Raw genomic sequence first — 12,431 nt, forward strand, 5'->3', positions numbered from 1 at the left:
CTTTGAATGCACATGTCCAACTGTTCAGTGTCTCAGTACTTTCTGCACCAGCTGCTGTTCTCTAACAAGAAGCTTAACAGCAACATTCACAACAGGTTTGATCCATGAATCCACCAATACATTTCCTGCTTCAGTCAGAATTGGTATTTAAACAGTCCTCCTCATCCTGCTGTTCACATTCTGACATCATGAGACCAAGACGACACCTAACAGTTGATCAGCAGCACCTCAACACTGGAGGCTTCAAACAGGAAGTCCTCAGACGGAGGTGTTCACTGAGCTTAGAGGGTCACAGAGTGTCATCAGGAGGTTGGAACAGTGATACAGAGACTGGAAGAGTCACAGAAAGGAGAGGAGTGGACGTCCTTTGGCCACGTCCCAATTTATTGAGGCACTGAACATGTTTTGTTGTGGTATACCTACCACTGTTGATAGGTTTTCTTTCAATAAATTGTTTAAGATGAATAAAATGACCAGTGCATGCTTCTACTTAAATGTCCTACTTTCATGATATGATATCACTGAAGCATTCACTTTTTACATTTTCCATAAATTTCACCTGAAAGTCGAATATCCCTAACTTTTTGTCAGTAGTGTATGTATATATATATATATATATATATATATATAAATAATATATATATATACTATAAATGAACCCATTCTGTGGTTTCACTTTGAGGACGTGCTGCTCCCACGTGACAGAAGAGCTTCCTCTCTCTTGTTCTCTCTCTGTGTGTTAAGGGTTAAAGTTACCAGTCCTCCAATGTGACAGGAGGATTGACAGGTGAAATAGTTACTTGGCCCATTTTTGTTTTTTTATGCTCCTCAGCTCTTATTTCCTTGCTCTCTCTCTCTCTCTCTCTCTCTCTCTCTCTCTCTCTGTCGTCCAAGGCCTTTTCTTGCCTCAGCTCTCTGCCCTCTCTCGAGTTTCACCGTGGATTTCTTGTCATCTCTCTTTCTCTCTGTGCCTCTGTTTCTCTCCCTCAAGGCTTTTATCATCTGCTCACACACATGTTCCAATTTTAATGTCTCTCTTTCTAGCTGTCCTCTCCTGCTTCATCTCAGCGTGCTGTAACACAAGATGATGCGCTGTCCTGCAGAGAACTGCTGAATACAGAGAACGGGACGACGTGGTAAACTTCCTCAGTGAACTGCTGCACCTTCAACAGCAACATTCAGACATTAACATCACATATTTTTACATATTTTGATCATATAACCACTGTCTCTGTCAGCAAGAGAGACGTTTCTAAACTATCCTTCTTGCAGAGGAAGCGAAAAAAGGCACCTACAAGCATTCTGCCCATGATAGGACCACATTTATATGACTGGGGCACCACACACACACACACACACACACACACACACACACACACACACACACACACTCCAAAAATGACTATGGCCAACAAGGGGATTACTTGTCCTTTACCTTGCCCCTTGCAGGAAAGCAATTTATTTTTCTGTGCAGCCCGAAGCGTAAAGTTATCAGCAAATGTAATCCTGGCAGGCCAGTTGCCAAAAACCCTCCTCTAAAGCCTACTCTGCATAAACCAGGGGGAGGTTGAGATGAATGCACAGTCACACGGTGCAGCGGATAATCTTCGCTCTCCGTCCTCCTGGGACGGGACACACGATTACTGCAACCACCCCCCACCCCACCACGCCAGAACCTCGAGTAATAAAGTAAGAAGGGTGAATGATTCAGCAATTAAACAGAGAAAATAGATTTACAAAAAGGAAAAGAGTGAAAATCCCCATTACTGGACTTTTTTTTTTGCTCTGTTTTTGTGATACTTGGCCGCCGAGCACAAAACTCCTCGACCTCCGCATTTACCTGAGAGGCTGCAGTCCAAAAGCAGTGCAGAGACACAGCTGTCGCAACAATACGGCCAATGCTGCACAGAAGAACAACCAGCCAGCACACTGTTCCTTTCAACTTCTACACAGCACGAAGACGGAGCAAAATTAGATTCTCCAACGTTTTGTCTCCTTGGTAACACTCAGCAAGCTCAGCGAGAGAAAAACTGGATCTTTAACTACGGCTCGATGAGAAGGTCGACACCGAGGGACATGGGTTTCATGGCGTCCCTCTGCTCCTGACTGCCACGTTCACAATGAAACAGAAAAAATAAAATGATACGGTCAAGATGGTATCGATTAAATCTCTTCTGGCTCTCCTGAGACTTCACAAAGCGAAAGCTGACAATCAAATCAGACAAAAACTACTATCAATACCAAACGCTTTTATGGTTCAGAGAAGAAGAAAAAGAATCAAATATGACTTGCTGAAAAGCTTTTCTTGCTCTCGGGTGAAAAGTGAATTCATCATGAATAAAAGTGTTGGTAGACACAGTATCAAAGCTTATTTTAAGGTGCACTCAGTCCAAACAGTGTTCTCAGAGGACGGCTGCTCCACATAATCTCACACGACGTTTTCATTTAGGAGTGGAATAAGTTGACATCTTAAAGATGTCTGACGAGACTGAAAGCTCCACGAGCTCCTTCAAAAGGCTGAACACAGGTTAGTAGAGACAGTGGTGAGCAGGCAGGTGATTAAAAGGAGATCAGCACAACCACAAGTTCAGCCTGGTGGAAGCTTGAACACATTTTGAAGACACTGCATGTCCTAAATAAAAGGTGCAGGAAGTGGCTGAGAGGTGAATTCACCAAAGGGGAAATGATTGTAGCAGCGTGAACAGCAGAGCAGCAGCTACAAAGCTCCTTCTGTGTCCACAGAGGATGCGTTCAGGCACAGTTTGAGTGTCGGCCAAGCGCTTCAGCGGGATTCAAAGCCCATTATACAATCACTGTAGGTGTGTTCGGGAAAAAGGAAGAAAACAGGCACGTTTCTGTCAATACGAGGCACGTCGGGCAGAGCTCTTCTACAAATACACCAAACTTCAATGGGACAGTCTGGGCCACTATTTGGGCTATTAGACTTCTTCAGTCTGCCTGCTACTGTTGTTTAATAGCAACAGTTCTGTGTCGTGTCTCTGATGAAAACTGTCTTTAGAAACCTGTGATAATGGTGAAAGTTCAAAAAAAGAAAAAGGAATGACACATAAAATGCAGGTTTTCGTAGCAGCTGTCCACCATAAAACCTAAAAACTGATGAAGCAGGTCAGTCTGAATGGTTTGGCACGTGTGTGACTGCAGACACCACCTGAACTTTCTTCAGCTTTAACATGCCTCAACAGTAAGAGTAACGTTAAAGGTGGCTGTTAGAGGGCTGTGATGCTTCTCTATGAACACTAGTTAAAGGTGATTACGTGCTTCTAAAGAGGTTCTGCTTGTTTCTAAGACTTGTAACGGTTATCTGCTCCCTTTCAAATCTTCTTTATTAGATGGTTTTGTTGCACTTGGTGAACTATTGTTGAAGCTTATGTAAGAAAGAAGAGGATTCAGAGGGAGCTGATAACAATAATACAAGTGCTCTGGGCACAGATATCAAAGTTAAAGGTTTTTTTGGACTCAGCACCTGAATAGTAGAGATGTGATTTTAGCTCAGTGTGTTTCAAAAATGAAGGGATTCGTAACAGAGGGGTGTACTGGACAAGAGGTATTATAGAGTGAAAACAGTTTCATGCTCTTTTTCTGTTACTTTTTCTTGCTTGATGCGTCTCTGACTTATTCAGGAGCTGAACACTTTGAGCAACAAGCCGACTGCAAGACGAGAGGAAAGTCAGAGGAAGGAGAAATGGGTTGAGGAGGACAGGAAGAACAGAGAGAGGGAGAAAGAGGAGAGAATAATATGTTAAACAACACCCACTGTTATTATTAAGAAGCTGAGCTAAAGCCTTCAGTGATGAGACGCAGGCTTTAACAGAAGCATGCACTGGGTCTGGCTCTGGGTGGTCCTGGTCCTCTGCCAGGCAGCGCTCACGTCTCCAGCACCTTCTAAACACCCCCCCCCCCTTATAAACAAGTGTTGGAGCAGCAGCAGCTCGCTCAGGCTAAATCCGCCCTAACAGCCTCGGCCAAAGCACCAACTCATTTACAGTCAGAGTGATGGTGAGTCCCACTTTTTGTCCGTCCCCATGAGAAACAGCCTCGGAACAATCAGGAGGCTTCGCTCTCGTTAAAGCTGGTTGGAGGTGAAAAGTCTCTTTGGGTTGTGAGTGTGGCTCAGCTGAAGGAAGTATTTTCTGAGGTATTAAACCTGTGGTGGTGGTGGTGGGGGGCTGAGAATGAAATATCTGCAGTATTAATGCAGGATAGATGTTGGATTCATGTATGAGAGGGGAATTCTACAATGGATGCCGTCGGCGTATGAGGCAGCATAAATGTATGAAGGGGGATTTCCACAATGGGTCTGAACAAAAACTGTATCCAGTGAGTAAAGCCGGATGGATGGATGGATGGATGGAGGCAGGAAGAATCAAAGCTGGCTCTCTACAATGTGTATCCTATTTAAGGCTGTCTAGGGAGCTGCTGCACTGGGGGGGGTCTGCAATTCCAATCCTCCTGACAATATTCATTAAGGTGTGAAATTGAGCTGCAGAACTGGACTGTAATCACATTGTGGTTACTCTGCTCTCTCAACCCCTCCCCCCCCCTTCTCTATTTCTACCCATCATCCCCAAGAGTCACAGCAGGTCTTCCCCACTCGATGGAGCCGCTCAGCCAAACTGTTCAGAGTATATTAGCATGCCCACAGGGGTTTAGCTCACTCAGCCACAGTTTTATTTATTGGCCCAGGCTTTAGAGCTTTGGGACGGCTCTGAGGTAGATTGGTTGAGTAACAGTCAATGTAGACTGCCCTCGCTGTGCATTTATCTTGCATTAGCACTGTGTACAGTAGGATCGAGCATCCTTTCTCGAATTTATCCACCGTTAAGACTGCAGAGACCCTCAGTAGGTTATAAAACAAGAATGCATGTGTCTTTGTAGGCTAGATTTAAACTGTATATATGACTAGTTTACTTCTCCTGCGGTTTGGTCTTTAAAAGCCGACACAAAGAGAAACGTATTCAGGTAACGCATCTCCTCCTGGCTGGTAACAATCGGTCCTTTGAATCGGTCCATCAGAACAAAGAGACTAGTGCTGGGTGGGAAAATGTCGCCAGAATAAGAACCAAACATGACAAATAAGCAAGAATTCCTGATTTCTTTCTGTGTGGCGTCTGTAAGTAGACAAGCAACACAGCATCTGGGAGACGGAAAGCTGTTATTGGTCACTGACACACAACGACCATCTAAGAGGCCTAAAATCTGGTGCTGTGAGCACTTTACATTTGAAGACAATGTTGATACAGCACTTTAAACTCTGTATGTTATTGTAATCTATGTTTCAAAAGTGGTTCAGATCGGTCCATCTGCAGCGCGGCCTGCCTCAGTAAGTGTTCCCTTTGTCCCCTCCATGCAGGTTCCTGACCAAAATGTAGGACTTGATACTGGACTGTGAACAATGAGACCCCTCAGCAGCTTCCCACTAACAAATACAGGCATTTGTTTTCTTCAGAACCAAGTCAGAGGGGAATGTTTTGCTCCTGTGTTTTTTAATCTTCACTTCATCATCTTTAAAATATGCAAGTTGGGCTTCAGACATAGCTGGAAATGAAGTGCTGTCACAGGGTCCCAGGACTCCTTCAATAAATAAGAGATGACTTGACAACACAGCCTTTTGATTTTTAAAAGGAATTATTTCCTTGCAGAGACTTTCTGCTTTCACCTGTGGGTGTGGAGTGATTGACAGGAGGCACAGGGCAGAGCGCAGCGCAGCACCACTGATATTAAAACAACCAGAAAACACAAAACTAAAAGTCAGACTGGAGTCAGTTTCATTTTCAGTTCATCAGTCACTGAGTGCTAATTGCTTTTCATAATGTTCTTTTAGAGGCTTTGTAGGGAGACAAATATTGGCAGAAATGTAAAAAAAAATATATAAATTTCTTAACAAAAGATTGAAGTTCCCACTTTAAAAGACGGTAAAACTTTAACTTTTGCAAACAACCCTGTCGGGGAGATTGAGCCAAAGTGCAGCAGCACTTCAGCAAACTGACTTCTACAATGTGGGAATACATTCGGCTGCTGCTGTGCATCCCAACATGACTTTCTTTTTTAGGTCTTTGCCAGCAAAGCCACAATACTGATGCAACAACACTTGGACCCCAGAGAGAGCGCTCTCCTTCATCACTCTGTGAAATATATATGTATATATGTATTAGAATATAATATTCAGTCAGAACATCCACTCAAAGTTATTCTGAACCAATCTACTGGAAACAAATCACCCAGAGTTTGTCTGGTGCTCCCAAAACACTGCGACGTGGAGTCGCACTGGTAAACTGCTGATGCACTTTGTGCCGCACTGCCCACGGGCTGATCTCAAACAGCCACCTGACAGATGCGAGGGTCTGATTTTGCACAAAGAAAACAGGTTTGCAGAGTAGTTATTGAGCATTACTTATTGAAGAAGACAGAAAGCAGAGAGAATAAAACATTTGGAGAAGAGACGAAGAGAGGAGAGTATGGAAGATAAGAGACAGCAGAAAGAGTGACGATACCAAATGTATAATATAGATAAAAAATACTAGCTGAATGTGCTTTATGTGACTATTAATGATATTGTATAACATGTCAATTAAATCTTCATATAAGGAAATTAGATTCTTTATGTGACATCTACTTTTTAACTTTGCAAGTAACTGAATACAGCATATTTAGATTTATTAGTCTCCAGATTAAATGTGACTAACTTAACCCAAATGTAGCAAAGCTTCAAGGAAAATGAAATGTCCTCTCTTCACCACCACATTTAGTGGTTGAATCTGAGCCAAAACACCACTTTGACCTCCACATTAGCATCCACACATGAAGTCACATGACATGCCGGGATACTCACGGCGACAGTGTGCGTGGTCGTGCCGGTAGGAACCAGGAGGACAGGACGCCAGGCACTGGCCGCTATCGGCGCTCAGCAGGGGCAGCTGGGAGCCACAGGACTGGCAGTCCCACCTGCTGGAACAGGTGGCACAGGATGACTGGCAGGCTGTGGGGGAGGAGAGGGAGGAGAGGGAGGGAGAGAGGGAGTCTGACTGTCAGTCACATCACAAATTCATTTTCTCTTCCCTGCTATCTGAGCTTCCTGCATGGCTGCAGCCCTGCCTGTCACAGCTTAGCTGAAGAAACCAGAGAACCTGGATGTGCATTTCATCAAAGGTGACCAAAGGTAACCAGACGCTCACTTTCAAACCTGTGGGTGATTTCAAGGCTCTAGTTTCGCTGGCTGAGGTGTTCTCAGACTGTGGAGGGAAACTCCCAACTGCTGCATACAAATATCCCCCAAAAAAAGGCAGGGGGGGCATAAACAAAATGTGAATGAGCTACTTGTTGTTCTTAAGAGAGTCACAGAATCATGACTAAAGTTGCACAAGAAAGGTGAGCCTGTCCCACTTGTCTGTGACTGTGGAGTGTTCCAGGCCTGCAGATGGAGTGGAGGCAGGTCACTGTGGGTGGCAGCAAAAACACAGATGCTGCGTCTTCACTGCTGTAAACATAATTAGAGGACGCAGAAGAAGATCCTGCATCTCATCTTCCTCAACTCCACTGAAACTTTGTGCTACTTAAAATGGGATTTTATCTGGTTTGTCTGCAGCTTCCTGTGGAGCCAAAAGTGCTTTTAGCAAGAAAGTGCAAGTGCATAAAAACATTTATTGATTTTCATCATTTCACCACCTAAAACCAGACTCATCTGAAAGATGCAGATGTATTCAGATGCTCTAATGTGGAGGGAAGAGAGCAGCACAGATAGTTGTGCAGATTCAATTTTATTAAAAAAGAAAAAAAGTAACGCACACGTTGAGATGAACGATATCACACACAGGAATAAGAATCCTGTGCGAGATCTTTCACTTTGGCAGCCAGACTGTGGTTCAGTGTTTGCTGTAATGTTCTCCACAAACATAAGAACGCAATGAGGAGACATCAGATGATCTTTAATGAGAAATCTCAAGATTACAGAATAAAGGGAGAAACTAAATCCCCTCCCAGACGCCCACTCACACAGACGTAGCAGGAGGAGGAAGAGATGAGAGGAAGTGCAGAAGACAAGAGGAAAGAGAAACACCAGGATCATAATCAGGGTGATGATGATGATGATGATGAGGGCAGTGGAGAGAAGGATAAAGAAACAAGGATATTGGGAGGTAGACAGACTCAAGGTGAAAGGAGAGAGAGGTGAGAAGAGGTCTGAGGGAAGGAGGAGGAGAAGGAGAAGAGGTGATCTTATCGACTCCGCCAGGCAAACAGTCAAAAAGCACATTAGTGGGACTGACGGGCTGCTGGAGGACGTCCAGGACTGCTGCTGCCTCACTGGTTCCAACATTCACACACTACTGATGACTCTGCCCAGCACAGAGCTGACAAAACATGACAAAACAATAAACACTAAGTGAAGCAGAATTCCAATCAAATGCACTAATCTGAAACTGGATATTCTGAAATTTCCCAAAAATCAATCACACCAGGTTTTTTCATCCTTCAGCATGTTCACCTTAATGAAATCACTGAGATGCAAAATTAGGTTTTATGAAAGACAACTTACAACCTGCAGAACCACAGTCCAGATCGATCCTCATACATTTGAGTTTATTGGCATTACATGTCCAGGAACGCCGTCATTAAAGCAGTGAAAGTTCATCATTCAATAAAAGTAGGAGCAAAGTGAGCGACTGTAAAATACCTCCATGTAGATTTAAATTTGGACAATCAGCTTTCTCCATAAAGGACTGCAGACTGTGGAACAAACTGAATCTAATTAACTTCAGACAGAAAACTCTTTTACAACAAAGGTGAAGTGTGATTTTTAGGTAATTGTCCTTATTGTTATTGGCGTATGATGTATGTGTTTTCTTCTAATTCCATGTTTCATCATGTAATCTGATCATATGACACTGACATCTGTATAATTTAACAGCTGTAGCTTATCAGTAATAGCCGTAGACTCTTTGTGCATCCGATCAGTGCTTTACATCATGTTGAACTGCATCGTCCCTTTTAATTAGGATTCAAAAACAAAACAACAGATAAAGTAACTGAATAATGAACCTCCTGTTTTACAGTAGATGGACATCGTCCGCTGACGTCATTAAGCTCGTCTGAGCTGCTGTTTTGATCCGATACAAAATAAAAGCCGGTTATTGTGTTGGTTTACCTCATGTAGAGGAAACCAAACTTTCTACTGATAAAAACCGGTTATTCCTTTGAGAGACGTCTTCAAACGGTGCAACGAAAACCTCGTATCATTTTGGCTTCAAAGGCTCCAAAAAGCACTCTTATCTTTTAGGTATTTTTTTAAATATTCATTGCATTATCTGTTTGTATTCTTTGTTATCTTATGAGTTCCTTTTTGCTTTAATCTTCATAGTCGAGTCTTAATTCAAGTCTTGATTGTGTGTTTTCATCTCAGGGAGACACACACATCAACAGCTTAATCCACTCATTCAGGGCCGAAGCTCCCTCTTTGTATCTGGAATGTACAAGTGTGGAGACGCTGTTAAAGATTCGGCCGCTAGCATTGGCGGCTAGGCTTTAAAGTTAATACCTTTATCTGTGCCTGATAGCTTTACAGTGTCTGAGCATTTGGTGTTTACGGCGTCGTGAATAGCCGGAGGCCGTAAACGTCTGGGGAACGGGTCCGCAGGACGAGGACGGGAAAAATGCTAAGAGGGTTGTGGCTGTCGCGGGTCAGCGCTCGGTCAAGGTGGTTTCCAGTCGGACAAACGTGACCGTGAACGGGCTCAAACACTCACACATGGGACAAGGATGAGGAGGAACACACACACACACACACACACACACACACACACACACACACAGATCAGGATCAGGATGGAGACACGGCTGCAGTCCTGGATTGAGATTCAAACTTTGCTTTTTACACGTGGAGCCAAAGGTTTTGTCTGATTTTAGCAGTTTAAATTCACTTCCTCTCTATGATGTTAAGTAAATAATTCTCTGCAGGGACAGATGGAGCCTGAATGGCTGAAACTATTTAGTTTGCATGATGAGTGTGACCAAAGTGTGGTGTGCGGACCACAAAGAGCCTCTGTAGAGCCCTCAGAGGGTCACCAGCAAATACAACCAGAGATCAACCACGCTGATCTAATGTACATCACAAAATATACATACATCATATACATGTTATACATACAGTATATCTACAGACACACCAGCACACTTACAAACACATCCACACATTTTAAAATGCCATGAAACAACAACAACAACAACAAACGAACATCAGTCGTGTTTCTATTATTCATATATTCACTACTGTCATGTTTTCCACCACTGTTACCACATGGATCATCATCAGTCACACTCCTGTTGTCAGCACTAGTTAAAGACTTTGGTCTGGACCTGCTCTTTATGGAAAGCGTTTTGAGATAACGCTGTTATGAACCGGTGCTCCATAAATAAAGACCGATCGATCGATCTGGCAGCAACATTCTCGTAACGGCATCTTATTCGTTTGCGAACAACGTCGTCTGCAGTGTGAAGATAAGGGACAAGTTTCGCTAAGTACATATTTAAAAGACAAGTCCTACCTGCACATGCTCGTCCTTCGGCGTAGTAGCCGGCGGGACAGACGGACAGACAGCGGCCGAGATGGAGGAGGGCCTTCGGGTCCCTGCAGCTCTCACACCGGTCCGGAGTCCCCGAACACGACCAGCAGTCTGCATGGCACTGGACTGGAGAGAGGACACACTGGATTTATTCAGGACGATGTGTTTGCATCTACAGCAAACATCTGGAGACTGGAAGACTTCTTATACATGTGCATGACTACAAACAGGAAGATGCACACACACACACACACACATATATACACACACACACACACACACACACATATATACACACACATACATTCTGACATTCAATTTCATGCTAATCTCACTGTGTATGTGCGGACGGGCGCTGCTGGTGGATGTACGACCACTTGAAGACTTGAAGTCGCACGCACTCAATGACACACACATTTTGACAGTTAATTTTATGCAAATTCGAAAACAGATTTGGCTCTGCACCGACACTCAGCTAGCGGAGGAAGACTGATTTAACTTTGCAAGACCACACACACACACACAGACACTTTAATTTTCTAACACTTTCCATCCAGTACATTTGGTGTTAGTGGAGGCAGAGAAGTTTTACTATGTGAGATGTGCCCCACCGAGAGTGTGTGAGTACATCCACAGTCTTCTACAGTCGGTCAACAGCTCCACTGGTGCATTTTGTGATGAAGTGTTTAAGTGCTTTTCCTGCCCTCACTGGTTCCCAGTTGGTCTGCGCCGGTTTCTTTCATTTGTCTACCAGCTGCACTTAGAATACATTATTCACTCAGCAGGCCAGTGTGTAAACAATATTGTCATTACATAAATCATAGCTTACTGCATCCAGAAAGCTCCTTAATGCTGCTTTTATGGTCGCCGGCTGGTGAAAGTACCAAATAGTTCACTTACTGTTATTTCAACAGCGGCAGTTCTTTCTGTAGGTCCACTTAAACAAACGACACGGCTTTGTCACTCCCTTTTTAGTGACGCCTCTTTCTGTAGCCATATTTCTGGCTGGAGCACAGGAGGAAAACATCTCAATCCTTAATCCTGCCTCCAAAACTCTGACTGGTTAAATGTGTCCCCCCCCCCTCCTCGTTAATGAGCACAACTCCAGACTTATGCAAATCACAGACAAAGGCAGAGATTCAGAGGTCTGGAACGAGGATGAAGGGTGTGATTTCATGAAATTAAATTAAATTCAATGCCAGCTAACGCCTGACTTCGGCTCTGCAAAGTGCCACGACTGAATCTAGCAACAAAGACGCACGAGAATTGATCACATTCTGGGGTTTTGACAACGTGACAAGAAAACAAATGTCATTTCCTGCTAAAGCTGCTTGTTGCAGCACACTAACTGGTAGAATAAACGTGGCAGTAGCTGCTCTGCTGACAACAAACGATGTAACTGCAGTGGAAGTTCTCAGTGGGGAGTAACCTACGAGTGCTCAGCCGGTTTTCACTGTGAGACAGTTTTCAGATGTAGCTCAACAAAAACAACGCTGCAGGGACTTTTCTCTGACGCATCGTCGCTATAAAACATGTGAACATCTGCAGGTCTACAGGCTCATTATGAATTCAAAACATTATTTTAATTAGACTTATTTTCAGGGATAACACACACCGATCAGCATCACTGTTTTTCCTCTGTGCTGCTATGGAGAGAGGCTACAGAGTCCAAGTCTCTGATATCCTCCAAGCTCTTCACCTGTTTATTTGAAATCTGGAATACACACATCAGACGTTAGAAATGTCTGTCACGACTCAGAAACCTCCGTCAGCATGTGGCATGACGTGAGCATGAACGCCGTCGTAGCTCAGCCGCAGAGCGTGTGGCCTTGCACTTGATTGCACCGTGATTGCTCC

General features: G+C 43.8%; 1 protein-coding gene across 1 annotated transcript in view; it reads right to left on the minus strand.

The window, feature by feature from the left end:
* fras1 (Fraser extracellular matrix complex subunit 1) overlaps positions 1 to 12,431 on the minus strand; it is a 165,063-nt gene that overhangs the window by 124,528 nt on the left and 28,104 nt on the right. The window contains exons 11-12 of the mRNA XM_070833319.1: positions 10,557 to 10,700; positions 6,851 to 6,997 (exon numbers count right to left, since the gene is read on the minus strand). Coding sequence (XP_070689420.1) covers positions 6,851 to 6,997; positions 10,557 to 10,700 — 291 coding nt within the window. The remainder of the gene's footprint in view (positions 1 to 6,850; positions 6,998 to 10,556; positions 10,701 to 12,431) is intronic.

This window comes from Pempheris klunzingeri, chromosome 7 (genome assembly GCF_042242105.1).
Source record: "Pempheris klunzingeri isolate RE-2024b chromosome 7, fPemKlu1.hap1, whole genome shotgun sequence".
Taxonomy (NCBI): Eukaryota; Metazoa; Chordata; class Actinopteri; order Acropomatiformes; family Pempheridae; genus Pempheris; species Pempheris klunzingeri.